Raw genomic sequence first — 16,109 nt, 5'->3', positions numbered from 1 at the left:
ATCATTAAAAGAAACATGCAGTTTAATTCAATCAATACACGTTTCAATCCTGTTCCTTCCTGGTAATACAATAATATCCTTCAATTTCTTTATTGAACTATGTATTCTATCATAGTTATTAATACTTATTCCTTCATCCTAGTGTGAACATCGATTGCCATCGACTTGTTCTTACCGACAGACAGAAACAGAGTACTCCGTTATTACTCGAAGATTTATTATCGCGTAGCATTTGCTCCCCTCTCCTTCATTTTTCTATATTGACTTCCGGTTCACATAAGAATGCAACATGTGCGAAAACAATCGTACAAAGACCGCGCGTAGAGTAATGCGAATAAATACAGACATTTATGGACAGCCAGCGTTATTACCGTGTGATATGGCGCCACTTTATGGAACAGTTTTAACGGGCGCGTGTAACAAGACGCGATTAAAAGACACCTAATGATTATTTATACCCCGATGGATTCTCTTTTCTTTTCACCGTGCGGCGTTACACAAAATTTCCGCTCATTTGCATGTACGTTACATAATAAATCTCGCAAACAAGAATCGCTTAATTTCCCTCTGGGAGTTTGCCCAACACGCTTTTTAACATCTCTTTTAGCACCCGAGCCGCGCCGTTTTGATATCCCAGCCGCCGCTTTCCATTTACATCATAGAAACTACAAGTCCGCCTCGAGCATCCCGAAGATAAACTAAAATAACCCTAAATGTAAAAGTAAAAATAGTATTACCGTCCTCGAATCTATAAAAAAAAAAAAAAAAACATTAATTGCATTAATGTTAATAATCACATTCTTCAACATTCGCGTAAAGGAAATTTGAAAGCCTATTTGAAAAAAAAAAAATAAGTGATCCACCCAAACCAATCCACATCGTACTCGTAGTAGACTCTGCATACACCACGACAACGTACGTAAAATCGAGAATCAGCCCTCTCCAAAATTCCTACGATCAGTACACCCCCGTGCAAATCCTTTCTCCATTCACGTTATCCTTTCCATTCGAGTTATCTTTTATCGGAATCTCGATTGGTGCAGAAGAGAAGGGGCCAAAGGAGCCACTGCCCCCGGAGATCGTGTCTCCACGTGGCAATGACAGGAGTACCTGACTTCGGCCAAGGTTGTGCCAAGACAGGACGGAAAGCCGCGAGTAAAATCTATCCGGGTACGCGAAGAAATCCTGGCCGGCTGCCAAAGAGACGGCCAGACGTTAGTCATCCCGCGGGACGCACGGGTAGGAAGAAAGGGAACCGCGGCGGGCTAATAAAAGACAAGGGTAACGTAATTCCACCCGCGCTCCAATAATAGCGCTGCCGTTTAACGACGCTTCCGCCGTTGGCGCTCTTGTCTTTCGGCCTAAGTATTTTCATCGGCGATGATTTACGAGGATACGCGGGTCCATTCGAGGCTGTTGCAGCGGCGAGTGTTTGGACGGTAACAAGCGCGCGCAACGAGAAAGGAAAGGAGAGTGAGAATGCACGATACGCCTTGGGAAACATTGCGGATTTGTCATTTCGGTTGTTTGCTGTTTTAATGGGGAATTCAGGTAACGAGCACGCTGGAACTCGAAATAATCGAATTAGCGAGTAGCTTCTCTGTGGGAAAGGATGTTCCGAAGTGAGCGAAGGCGGTCCATCGCATATGAGAGAGGAAAGACGGGTGAGAATTTGAAATTTAGGTCGCGAGCGTACTGGAAGTTGAAATGATAGATGCTGAGGATCATAGGAACGTGTAGGTTGTTTAGGGAAAATTTGAGAGTAGCTTTTCCGTGAGGACGGATGTTTCTAAGTAGGCGAAGGCGGTGGTGAGACTCTTTGGTCAGGCTAAACCTACATTCGGTATTGCTACATTTCTTATTCTTAAATTGTGGTGCCTATCACTTGAATTTTATTTTAATCAGTAGAAGCATTAATTAGCTAGCTCTAGTTAACAAGGCTAGACATTTGCTCAATTTCTATTCCAATAGTTAAATTAAGCCCGGGTTTCTACGTGATAAACAAATAGTATCCCTTTCGAACCGTACAACACTCTCATGTAAAATAGTTAGACCTAACCCAGATCTAAAATAACTCGCTTTTCTATTTCTCTCGCTCCGTTAGACTTAGGCAAAGAATGGTTAACCATATGTCCCTACGTTTCTCTTCAACCTTATGAATACGAATATACGAATATTCTTTCGGTTTTCTCGTGCGTTGCGTACATATTGCATCAATTTCCACGACGACGATAGATACATAAACAAATGTGAGCACTCGAGACAACACCTGTTCATATTTAATCGTCGCTCTAATAAATACTCACTTAACTATCTCATCTACTACAATCTCTCTCTCTCTCTCTCTCTCTCTCTCTCTCTCTCTCTCTCTCTCTCTTGCGCGCGCGCGCACTCGTTCGCTCTCTTACTTTTGTCTGAACTGTCAGTCAGATACGGCTGGTTAGAAAACACACATACACACGCATATAACAGGATAACGAACATTGTGAGCACAAGTGTTTAGCATAGTCGAGCGACTCACTCGAAAAGACAACGAACAAGTTTATCAAATAGAGCGTCGTACTGATAGGACACGTGAAAAATAATCGTTACGGGGAGATAAGAAAGGTATTACTAATTTCCATGCCAGACAGAAAATTAGCGTAAGTGTATCCTCGAATAAATTACACGTAGCTAATGAAATACAGTCGACTCTTTTACAACGCGATTAATTCGTGTATATGGAAACCATGTTTAAAGAGCTACCGTGTCGTACGAAGTATTGCTGTACCATAGTCGTGGATGCATGGGGATGTTACGCGGAGAATGGGTGATTAGAGATAAGGCGAAAATCAATCTGTCAGGTGTCGTTATATGACCTCATAAAAGAGGAACAAAACAATGCCAATAAAATCAGCGACGTTAAGTCCTGCGAGTAAATTATTTTTGCGTTGCGTGTCAGGGTTGACCGTGAGATTAATAAAGGTGTTTTATGAGTAATTAATATAGCGAGAAAACTGACCAAAGCGCGCGATGGTCGAAACATTTATTTTCCTTTCCAACGCGCCAGGGTGATTTATTTATTCATAACCTTTCGTATCCTAATTATCGATTTCACGCTTCGGGTGGTAATCTAGGTGTGGTTGCCAGAGATTTATGGTTAATCTTCATTTGAATATTTACTTGAATTAATTACATTCTACGAAAGTTTAATATTTTAAGTGTTTTCAATGTTCATTACAATCAAATCCCTACTCTTATGGAAGAATGGGTATTTAGTAATACAATTAATCTTCTAAAACCGGTAGTGGTTTCTTTATCTTATCTAATCCTCCAAACTTTATGTTACACTTAATCTAACGAACCACTGTAAACGTCATATTCGAATTCCCCTTTTCGTGCGATAAATAACTTATCGCCACTTACTTGTTCTTAAGAAAACTAATAAAATAGTAACTTCTGACACACATAGATAATTTTCTTTCACTCCATTTAGTTCGCTGTCGTTAAATACTCCGCGCGAAGCTTAAATCCATTTTATATTAAGTGGAACGTTACGAAAGCCATATTATAAATGGCATAAAAATTAGAAATAAACTATAAAATTAGTTCATTATATCAAACTACTTTCTAATCGAGCGGTTCGCGGGTTTTCGTTGTCTTTGAGATCGATAACGAGTTAAAATCGCGCGTATCTTGATCGCCCAAACGGATAACGAGAGATCGTCGGAGTAGGAGTATACGTTTCGTGTAAAGGTACCAATTAAGTAAATTGAAAAATTATTGGAGCGGTAAGTATAGCTTGCTGGAAGTATCAAAAATCAATTTTCCTGAGAGGAACACGGGAAATACCTGCGAGTGGTAAACGAACGTCGCGAAAAATTTTCTCCCACACGATGGAATTTAAAACTGGTTTATGATCGAACAAACTGGAATTATCGGAAGACACACTCAATTGAGAAACTCGAGTCTTTGTGGCTCAACCTAACACACTCGCACGGGTGTAGCATGATTTCCTCTCGATACGCTTTCATCGTGCTGCTTCCTTTTTCGTTGAAAGTCAAAAATTAACGAGGGCTCGTTTTAATTACGCCTTTCACGACAGAAATTGAAGACGTCAACGATTTTAATATTTAAAATCAATGGCAATATTTCAGTGTAAATTAAATCTCTGAATATTATTTTCGTAAATTCAATTGTACCGCTAATAGATTTCTTATCCGTTTAAAACTCGATTACATCACACGGTTGCTACGATTGTAATTCTTTAAGAAAATAATACTTCGATAAACTTTCACAACCCGAACCACCGTTTACATTTAAATTCCAACGCAAATATCATGTTATATGTATTGCATTCTGCAAACTCAACCGCAACCGCAGCTTGATATATCAAGTAACGTTAAGAAGCATGAGAACAGCAGTTTTACGGTTCATCGATATCGACGGAAAGTCGATTGAAAGAGAACGGGTAACACAGTTTCATAAAAATATACGACGCTTCTGTCTAATACTCGACAAGTACAGTTCGTCTCTGAAGTTCGTTCACCGTATCTTAAACTAAATATTCATGACATTGTTGAAAGCATAAAATATAAATAAATCTCAATTTCACTCACATTTCTAAAGAATAATGCGAAGAACATTTATTCAAGATCGAAATAAACATAAATCACAATTTCTTCACTTTGCTCCTATGGTCACCAGAGCAATATTCCTCACCTTCCTCTAAATTTCATTGTTTCATAATACCTCGTGCATTCACCTCCGCGCGATCCTACAATTTCACGCAAAATATCTAACACTCGCCCCGACTTATTATTAACTCGACTTTTCTCCCCGAGCCACAGCCCAAGAAAAACGCAATATCTCGATCTGGTTTCTTCTCGTTGCTCGAGTGCAATAAAAAGTCATTCCCCAGGTAGATATCAAGCAATCAGACGTTGGATCGTAATTATACTCGTATCATTATTGGAATTTAACAAGACGAACCGACCCCAGTGTTACGTAAACCGTGTAACAATCGTTAAGGTTCCGTCTTGGTATGTTTCGTTTGGAAGACGCACGTGTACACGCGTGTTAGTCTGTGCCACCCACACGTTACAGAGATTTTCTTTCCTCACCGCCTCTGCAAGAAGATGTCTTCTGGTGTCGCGACAAAAGACCGTAGATATCCCTGTCCGCGTGAATCAAGAGTGATGAGTGCGCACAGGGGGATCGAAACAGACTGGTTCGAATTTAGAAAAGGAGTCGAAAGCAGACTTCTTCCTACTTCCGAGTCTATTTCTATCTGAAGTTCGAGTAAATATAAATTCTTGCGGGTACTAAATGGAAAACTTGATCGTGACGATTGAGAGTAATTAAAACAAAATCAGGAATCGATGACTTCGTAGCAATTTGTCGAGTCAAATAAAATTACTAAGGTTCTTTAAAAATTATTATTATCGATATTAATTTAGCATTTACTTAAATTTTAGCTTCTTCATTTTATTTACATTCCTATTTAGAGAAGTCTACTAAAAGTGATTGTTTCCAGAAATCGTGAAAATCCAGTACAAACAAGAAGCAAGGAAGACATGGTAAAGCCTCGGTAAAGCTCGTTGAAGAAGAATGCTCGGAGTCGTTTATCAGGTTCCCTCCAGCTGGCAGTAAATTTCGTGGCAATCCACAGGAGGGAAGATCGTGACCCTTACACGACTGATATGAACAAAACCGACTTGCATGAAAACCACGGAACGGAATTCACAACGTGTGTTCTTGTAAGTAACCCCACACGTTGCTCTCCTACCAGAATACTCGAATATTCTTAAAAACATTCATGTGAAACTTCGAGCAGCTACTCTGTTCGGTAGCTCAACGAGAAGATGTGCCTAATCAATCGAAAGGTAAGAAATTTTTTTTTTTTTTTTTTAGAAAAGTATGCTCTTAAATAAGTAATTCACTTACTGTTTATACAATTACTCAGGATTACTCAGAGCAACCAAAACACAGTTGTGTACCTATAATTCATCCATCGCAACATTTCCAACAATAAAAAGCCATAAATCATGTCTCGTGACCTTAGTGAATGTTGTCACGGACGAATAAAAGCACGATCATACGTTTGCCACTAGTTCCAGTAGCGTTCCACGGTATTATACAATTCAAATGTAATTAAAAGTAATCGTTTCCTTTTATACTAATATTAATGCAAATCAAGAATTAATTCATTATTGCGAGTGAGACAGCGCGTAATAAACCGCGCGTTACGATCCGTTAGCTCGGAACACCGCCTTTTAGCGAATGGAAAATGATTTATTTTACGAAAATTCGATAATCGCGATGATTCTAGTTAAATCTCAAACGCTCCGTTTTACGTTTAACCATTAATTGCGAGGATTGCAAACGCCACTCGATTAATTGATTTAATTGTCTAGATGTAGACTCGAAGAAATCGAAAAAGAACGTCGACCTAACCACCCGCGTATTATCTGATAGTACGATAATAGCGCAAACAAAGTACTACCGTGATGTCGCAACGCTAGTACAAACTCGTTAAGATTGCGAGATCATTATCGTGTTACCCGATCAACAAGATTCCAACGCGTCGAGGGCTCGATATTTTTCGGAGAAAAAAAATTGTTTTATTATTATTATTATTATTATTACTTTATTTAAGATCGCATCAACTATGATTTTCGGATTTGGTGTAGATTCCAAAATTGTTGCAACGGATTTAAACATTTCGCCACGTACGCTTAACCTATGATCGCGTAATTAACGATATCGTAGGAACATCATACCTAAAGAAGGGTATCCAGAGGACCAAAACGTTGGATAGACTACGTAACTAGGAGGAACCCTTTAATCTCGTTCATCTTGCCCCGATCTTGGCCATCTTCGTCAACTACAGGGGGATCGCTCTAATGCCAAACAAACTTGGAGGTTACCCAGTTAGCATCGACTTTCATCCCCGGTTAGCCCGTATCGATCGCAGTGAAAATATAAGAGAATTAGTGGTTCGCTAAACCGCACCTCCTCGGACTTATGATCGCTTATGCTCCGCGGGGGCTTAATATCGTCTAGACCGGATGGGCCGCGAGTATATTCGTCAAGTGGAATCGCCTATCGGGTCCCTCCGAATCGGTATGCGTTTAGGAGAATTGCCTGCAGGACAAGGCTCAAATGGGAGGCTGGTACAGGGGCTGATCTAGGAGGACAGAAAGTAGGGGTTGCGAAAGGTTTTGCCGGAGAGTGGGGCGAGGGGATTGGCAAAGATTCAAACAGTGATTGCAAGGGCCTGTCTCAGCGGAGCGCGTCCGGAATATTTCTCCTTACTTTTCTCTGTGTCTGGACCTTTGTTCATCTTGCCAACTTCTCGTCCCCTTCTTCTACTCTCGCGGGCCACCCTCGTCCTACGTTTCCCTCGTACCAGACACTTTTCGCCCCTTGTGTGTCCAGTTCGTGCTCCTTTTTTACGATCTGCCCCACTCCGAAAAAGGACTCGAGCGTATTGACAGAAATATGGCGAAATATTCGGTGACGATTTATATCGCGAAAAAGCGCGAACGGGGCGATATCCTCGTATATTAGGATTTCGATGCGAGGAGCTGGGCGCCTTTTTGCGTATATCGAAACTGTTCCGAGCCAGCTCGTTACAACGTGGTAGGATAAGACCTGTGTACACGAAATTTGAAAGAATTTCGACGACATTCGGCCAAGTTACAAGCAATTTATATTTTCCTAAAATCACAACCCACACCCTCCTTCCTCGATCGAACGACTTCGAGAATAATGCATGCGTCCTCCGAAGCATACCTCACGCTCGGGAGTATATCACTCCAGTCCTCCATTCCTCAACGACGCTTTTTCGTCCCGATATCTGTGAAATACCCCCCCGTCAAATTGTATTCCGTATCGAGGAAACCGCGGAATAAGAAACACGTCTGATAAATTCGCCTAAGCGATGCACGTAGTATATCCCCTGGTAAGAATTCCCCGCGGGGTGTCACCTCCCTCCCAACGCCATCGCGGAACCGCAATTGCAAGGAGAATAGAATTTATAGCGCTAAGTCGGCGTTATCAGTCCTGCAAAGTGCGAAATAATGCGCACTAAAGATATCTGCATTTGTCAGGGTCTACAGCCACGGGCAGATGGGAAACTTCGAAATAAATACAGCCACGAGCGCGTAAAGTGATAGCGACTGGCTCGCATACTCGTAAAGAGAGAGCTGCGAACGGTGTGCTTCAGACTGCTTAATCTTCTTACGTTTTCCTCTCCAGACCGCGGGAGCCTGCGCGGGAATTTACAACGCGCACGTACCCTTTTCGAATGTAAATTCCCGACTTTCTTGTAGCAATCGAACCGTGAAAACGCCTGCGAGGGAGGTAGAATGCGTGTTCTCGGTATAGCTGACTCATTGCCAGTGCCAAATATTCGTAATTATCTATACTATTATCGAACGTTATTGGCAAAAATAATGCACCTGTCGAATGCACGTGCACCACTGCACTTATAAAAAGAAAACGATGGTCCTACAAATGTAGTACCATTCGAACCTGTCGAAAACAACAGCAAGGTCCTTCGACTTGACTAGGTACCCTCCGACTATAATTTATTCAGATCTGCTGTAAAACCATCCGAATGGCAAGTATTCCGCACCCGCGAACAAGTCGACAAGCCTCTACGAGCGTACTTTGACGCGAATCAAGAAAAAAGATCGTCGGTGAAATTAGGCGATTATAATTTTAATTTTCATGGATTCCAAAATTGTCCGTGTTCAATAATATAAGATATTGTTCGTTCGAATTTTTCCTACGTTTCGGGAAATCGATTCCATTGTGCGACGTCACCGAGAATTCGTGCGAGTCGCAATATTTGATGCCAACTATTAATAAACATGTTACGCAACTCGTCGTCAAGTATAAGACACTGCGCATTAAAAAGCTTGCACTTCCCGCCGTTGTCGAACTCGTTTCGATGCAACGCGTAGATGATGGTATTAACTCTTGCTATTCCAAAAGATGTAATCGCCACGAAGAGCCAGGTCATTTTTCTGAATGAAGACCCAATAAGGGATGTCCTCTTAAATTACCCCTAAACATCGAAGACATATCGTCGATAATTTGAGACAAAGAAGCAAAGAAAGTGTTACACACGAAAAGGATCGAGGTTTTTCTCTTTTCTTTTCGAATCGACCAAGGCGTGCTCGAAATTTATTTCTCGGGCGTTGACCGAATATATGAGAAGGTTAAAAAGTAACGACGGAGAGAGCGACAAAAGTAGAAGAAGAGAGAAGGAGAGAGAGGCTGGGTAACCTGGGAAAGAAGCGTGAAAGGATCACTGGGCGTATCCAGACAGATCGAATCAAGAACCCGCTGCTTTATTAAGTCGGCGGGGTCAATGGTGGAACACCGGCTACGATAAAGACAGGACATTTCCTTTACGACTCAAACTTAAGGCTGTATTACGCGAGCCTGAACGAAACTTTCACGCGCTGGCCCGCGACATTTCTTTGATGCACCGTTTTCACCAACCAGGACCAGTGGTAGTCACTCGTTCGGGTTCCCATGCTGAAATTTCTCGACCCTTTCTGCCCAGATGGTCTCATGAACCATTGATTCTTGAGTCATTTTAGGGTTATTGGCTATTTGATCGCTACAATTACAATTTTTGAAAGAGATTGAAGGCATTTTAAGGCGATAAATGTAAATTTTTGCGTTAATCTCGACGCAATCTCGTTAATGGAAACGAACCGAGCGAATCTATCGGCCCCCGGAACTGCTAGGGGGAAAGATGAAGAAAAGAAAGAATTTTGGGGAATAATCCGCGTAGTCGGAATTTCGAGGTCCAATTTTAGCTAACCGGTCCAGGCTTTATAATTCACGATAACGAGACAAGGGAAACGTCGAACAACGGGCTAGAAACGCGCGGGAGAAAACGATGGAGAAGAATATCAAGTTCGTGCCAAGCGGGACGAGAATGAAGTCCTAAACGTATTTAAAGCTATTACGAAGCGAAAACGTAACTTTATCACCGGCACCACGATTACATTGTACAGGTTTCACGACTCTCGCGCTAAATAGTTGCTCTCTTTCTCTCTCGTGCTATCTGCTCGCCCCTAATCAAATAGCACGATCTACGGAATTTGTTTAGGAGCGGTTATAAATCATTACACGAGCTGGCAGCTTATCTCGAGTGCTGATTCAGTGAAATTAGTGTTACTCGGTCTCGGTTGCCCGTTGCTTTTCCTTTGCTCGGGCGACCGAAATTGGTCGATGCACCGACGATGTTAGAAACGAGATCTATAGAGATCTATGTGTTTACAATTCAACCTCGACGAGCAAATCAGAAAATAGTAGAACGAACACCTGATTTCAGGGATCATATTGAGATTTTAATAACTTTACTTCATTTTGCGGAGACTCCAACGTATCTATCTCGTTAATTATTATAATATTAATATTTTCACTCCACTGAAAAGTATTAACTTCTCGAAGGGCCAATAATTCGACCTTTTCCAGATCTATGTCACTTCCCAATGGCATTTCGGAGCAGAATTAGATGAAATACTGCCACAATCCATCCTTGGTACGAAAATAGCGAATTGTGTCACGGAAATGATGGAAGTTCGGAGTCCATTTCAAAGAACCGTCCAGACCACCTGCTAACGGAAGACTGATTTACAGCCTTTCCTTCGAGCGAATTCATTCCGGACCGTTTCAATAGATCCTTCGAACGCTTCAAGGCCGCAAAGTTCGAGTCGAGAACCTCTTTTCCCGATCCCAGGGAAAACAAGAGCTCGAGGATTCGGCGACAGCTGCGCGAAAACAACGAAATGCTTCTACCGACCACAGGACTTTCGCAAAGTGTACAGAGAAGAGAATTTACAAGAGAAGTTGGATTGATACACTTAAGCAGATCGAGAGTTTCGTGGATGTACACTTTGAATCTGATCACATTGTTATTCTTCGTTGGTACTAGAAAACTGAGCTAGGGATGTGAAATACCCTATCGATGAAATTTTTATTAGTTTCACCTTCGAGAAAATTGTGAAACGATCAGTCATCCACGTGGCAGAAATTTCTTTAATTCTTTTCAGTTCAGATTTTCTGATTTCAGTAAAATTTTGTCGAGTCTTATTCAACATAGGATAACAAAGGATTAAAGATTTCTTTCTTCTCGATTTATTTGACCTAGTACTATAGAATATTAGAAACCGTAATTACGTACTTGGAACGAATACGTAGCAGCCGGGTAAATGAAACGTGAGGAGCGATAAACGTAGGCGATAATGGTTTCTTGAAAACACAGCGAACAGCCTTGAGGAACTCGCACGAGCGTTTGCTACTCGCGAAAAAGGCGCGCGCGAAATTGACGAAACGTCACGTTTCCGGAAGAACACACGTGTCAAGCACCAGGAAGTCGTGACACAGGCCTGCCGCTACACGTGGCCTCGCGTACGGGCCATTCATGCACGTGGACGTCAACAGCGCACACTGCCACGGAATCGACTTCTACACAATAATCAGATTTACTGTTTTACCGTGTCAGCTCGAAAACCGTTAGAAATACAGTGGTTTCGATGCGACACGACATACGTGACATCCTCCTTTTTCTATATTTTCTATTTCATATTTATCGAGAATTTTTCGGGGTAAAAGCAATTGCGAAAGCATTCCCTGCAGCCTTGAGAAGATGTACGAGAGCGCGATACATTTCTTGGTCTGGGAATACGATTTTTGTGAAGAAAGGAAAGTTCAACACCTGGCCCATGCTTGACCTAACTCAGCCCAATCCGAGTATTCTATAGAGATCCGCATCTTTTCACCAAGGAAAATGAAACGTTTACGGAGGCCCTCACCACAGGAAAGTTTTAGCACCACCAGCTGCCGTCAGTGGCCATATTGTGAAAGCGGAGCAGTTGTCCAAAAACGTACCTGCCCTGCCCTAATTGGCCGCTGCCGATTACTTCTTTCACTGGAAGTGCTTCTCGTGTCGTGATAAAAATCAAGAACAGCACCGTTGACGGATTGCGCCGAGAAACCACGATTTCCCGTTCGTTTCGATAATTCCTCCAACGAAATATCCGTATCAGTAATTAAGAAACAGTGATATTTATGATATAAACATAGTAATTTCAGAGTTTTATATTGGACCAGTGCACGAGTGATATAATATGAATGTGTGTGAGACATTTTATAAAACGTATAACGCAAACGTGTCATTGTGGGGTTGCCATAGCGAAAGTAGGGCACGTTGCAGCCCTTCATATATGCCCCGTATCGCGTTTCGTTCTGTACATGCTCCACTGGAACTTCGTTACAAGCCAAGAAGATTTCGCTACCATTTTTATACCGTTTTTATCGAGAAATCTACGCTCCTAAGTTCCCCGTCCCGTCAAATCGACAGTCGAGTATGGAATGTAACTGACGCGTGTCGCCAGATAGCAAAATCCATGAAAAGGACCACCCCGGCGAACGCATCGAACTCGGCTCGTATCGTATCAGCTCATAAAAAGACAGAACCACTATTTCTGTAACGAAAAATCGTGAATCGTGAACTAAGCATACGATGTAAAGGTTTTAGTAAATCGTTGTTGAGTAATAATGTTTTTTTCTATCTTTTCGATCTTATCGCACACGCATTATTTATGTGGGAGAACGGTTCAACATTGATAGAAAATATTAGTGAAATGACTAACGATATCTCGAGAAACATATTATTAATCTTACAGGTTATAGACTGAAAGCTTGTAGTGCATGTAATTAATGTTTTACTTTCAGTACAACGCATTCCGAGTCGCAAAATTAGCATTACATTCGAGGATTAGTTGAAAAGTCGCATCGTACATGAATAATATATACCAGACCAAATATAAATATAAATGTCCGAGTAAGCGCGCAAAACATTGTTCTCAAGCTGATACAAGATATAGGACTATCTGCTACATTTGCAATATGCAGTTATTCACAAGATAATTATTATCACGGTCGAGTCACTCGCAAGACGCATTTTGGAAATGCACCGGACGAATGCATAAGTAAACAGGTGGAGATAAAGGGAATGGAAAAACTGCGAGCCTGGAAAAATTATCCGTAACGTTATATACATTTGTTCTATCGTGGTGTAATTTTTGAAAAATACGAGCGCGGCTTAGCGATATCAGAAAAAAAATGATAAACATAAAATCCAACGGAGGCCGAGAAACGTAATGCATTCACCGTGTTATGCGTTTAGTATGGAAATTATAATAAATTAGCGACATTTGTGCGATATCAACTGACTGAAAAATATTTTGATACGCGTTAATGTTAATTACCTGTTATTTCATTACGCGGTCACGAGTTATCTATGTAGCCCATCGCGTTAGACTGCCAGGGGACAGCTGGGGTCCCCTTATTACTCGCAATCAAATTAAATAGTGTAATCAATTAAACACGCTGGTTTTCGGTGCGTTTAACAAGGAAACGAGCGTGCTCTAGACGCGATACATCTGGCCGAGCGTGTCTACAAGTTACAATTTCAACGAGAAATTATGGTTCCCAGCAGCTGGATAAGAATCCGCTTTTGAGCGATTATAATATCACGGAAGATAGCTGGGACGGGCAGGTGGACTTGCGGTAGGTTCTTATCATCTTCGCATATTGCAAATTGCCGTAGAAGGGGTTACACCGCTGGAGCAGGTTAGAGAAATAAATTAAAGAATTTGCTTCTGCTTTTAGGCGTAAGTTTCAAGAGTATTGCATAGTAGATACACGAAAAAAATAAAGGAAATATGATTTTGCTTTTTAGAGAGGCATATCAAGAGCTTGTTGGAATATTTATTTTATTTGAACGATGAGTGGTCTTGTTTATAAATCATGTAACTCCACATGTTCCTAGTTTGTCGTCTCGAGAAAAAGAGAATTTTTAGAAAATCGAAGAATAAAAACTCTTCAAATCAGATTTGAACCGCGTCTCTCTATACGTACAAACTTGTAAAAAATGCAAATTCGAAAGTTAACTTTAGGAGAAGACAGCTAGCTAATAATACGTGCCGACCTGTCTGCATGCGATACGTGGGGCTACCAGCTAGCTCTCGACGTGCGATCAGTTATTCGAAACGCGGCTCGTTTACGGTGAAATTTGTGGAATTACCGCGAAACGAACGTCTTGTCGTAGCTGGTTTCTAAGATACGATCTGCAAAGTCCCCGATGCTGAAAATAATTCCCGCATATGCAACGCCCAAGGGAACGCAATTACCATAATTAATCAAGTAATTTGCGCAGAGTGTCTATAGTAGTCGCGGCAACAGATACATTATGGCGTCCTTGGAAAAATAGGCAAATTAATAGAACAGCTCCTTTTAATTGAATTTCACGAATTCCAGATGTAATTATACAATACCTTTCATACTACGTCTCCTACGAGAAAATACATGGGTTTCTTCAGCTATACAACTTTGAGACTGGTTCGTAATAACCCAAGATTAATCGTTAATTTCCCTAGGAAAAATATTTGTAGTTCCGACTAATATTTGTTCACTTACTACCTACGTATTTTCTTATGACGTTGCAGCAACAGCCAGTGCATTTTCATGCGAAACAATGTTGATTTTCGTGCTTCGGTATTCTATGAACATCACTTTGCCAACATTAAAAAGACCCGTTTTGTTCTAAGTAAACAGGACAGCTGTTAAATATCTATTTAAAGTGTCGTTTTCAATGAAGACATTTGAAATACGCGACCTTAGAAATCTATTCAGAACTAAAAGTTTCACGCAAATTGCCCAACGTGCGACACGAGTCGTAAAAATAATTTGCATCCTTTCAAGACTAAAAAAACATAATTACCGTCATTCATCGCGCGATTTGCACGAAGGTATGCGCGTTAAACCCGTGGAGAAAAATATGGTATCGATAGGTCTGGGAAAAAGATCGAAGAAACAAATAGGAAAATTCATGGCCTCCCTGGTATTCCCTAATTTATACGAAGGATTCCAGGATCGTTATCAGATCGAAACTATAGATTCCTATTTACGATTCGGTATTTCATCGGATACCACATGTGGCGAAGATAAGATTCCGAAAACCACTCTCGAGGTGATTAAATAGTGGCTCCGTGACAATTCGTGATACCTTATCATAAATGTTGTATTGCACGGCAAGGTTAATTAAAAACGTAGTCAATTTCTACAGAGACTGAAAAAAATGAATAGAATTGGTTTAGAAGAGCATCTGTAAATGGTATTTTCATTTTCGTAAAAAAAAAAAAAGAAAAAAAAATATACAAATTAAATTCGAAGGTTGTTTTCGAATGACGTTCACATAACGATCCAATCTTAACTCGATCTTACTATTTTTCCTGTAATGGGCTCTTCGTGATAAATGAACAAATTTCAAAGACTACGCCTCGAAAATATACTTCTGGACAACCCCGATTATTGCAATTTTCATCGTGCAATCAGACTACTCACCGAATGATCTTTCTGGTGTTGTTCGGATGAAGCCTCTTAGCCATTTCTGGGTCGACTTCGGTCAGCCTCTTGAGAAGTTCTTCGTTGTTCTCCGCGGATTGATCCTCTTCGCTTTTCCTTTTCTTCCAGAACGAGACCTTCTGTCCTTCTTCGCTCGGTGAATTGGATCTCTTGTTGCCCCTGTCCGACGTCTCTTTCGTGCACGAATCATGGGACGAAGGGAGAACCGTTTCCGGATCGCCGATCAAAATTTGCCAAAGGAGGGATTCAATGTAATAATTGGTGCCACCAACGACGATCGGTAGCTTTTTTCTGGCCAGCAGGTCGTCTATCTAAACGGACCAAAGAAGGAGCATTCGAGGGGGGACTGAAACTGGAGAAACAGGATCAGAGATCGACTATCGAAGAACGTGACTAATTATTCGTTTCATGGTCTTCGACACGCGATATTGTTTTTCTTCGTTCTCAAAATCATTGGTACGAAGAAAGAAAAAACAATTTACAAAAAACACGCATGATTTCGTGCCAAATGCATCGTACGCGATGCGTCCAAACGTTTGCATTCGGGGACGAGATTATTATCCCTTGGACGAGAAAAAGTAAAAATGCATGCTGTGAGTCAACCATTTTCCGTGCAAGTTGTTAATCGGTACTTGGGAAATCACTGAGTTAGTATACAAGCAGTGTTACAC

General features: G+C 41.2%; 1 protein-coding gene and 1 long non-coding RNA gene across 3 annotated transcripts in view; one reads left to right on the top strand and one right to left on the bottom strand.

The window, feature by feature from the left end:
• Window positions 1-16,109, bottom strand: part of LOC128887289 (tRNA dimethylallyltransferase) — a 72,458-nt gene that overhangs the window by 35,800 nt on the left and 20,549 nt on the right. For both annotated transcript variants that reach the window (XM_054143009.1, XM_054143011.1), the window contains exon 3: window positions 15,418-15,749. In XM_054143009.1, coding sequence (XP_053998984.1) covers window positions 15,418-15,749 — 332 coding nt within the window. The remainder of the gene's footprint in view (window positions 1-15,417; window positions 15,750-16,109) is intronic.
• On the top strand, window positions 282-15,673 carry LOC128887309 (uncharacterized). Its single transcript, XR_008460012.1, has 3 exons — window positions 282-1,473; window positions 5,516-5,738; window positions 15,547-15,673. It is a non-coding gene; the product is annotated as an uncharacterized LOC128887309 (long non-coding RNA).

The sequence above is a fragment of the Hylaeus anthracinus genome, unplaced genomic scaffold (assembly GCF_026225885.1).
Source record: "Hylaeus anthracinus isolate JK02 unplaced genomic scaffold, UHH_iyHylAnth1.0_haploid 11985, whole genome shotgun sequence".
Taxonomy (NCBI): Eukaryota; Metazoa; Arthropoda; class Insecta; order Hymenoptera; family Colletidae; genus Hylaeus; species Hylaeus anthracinus.
Note: the sequence above shows the minus strand (reverse complement) of the source record. Positions and strands in the feature narration are given on the sequence as shown.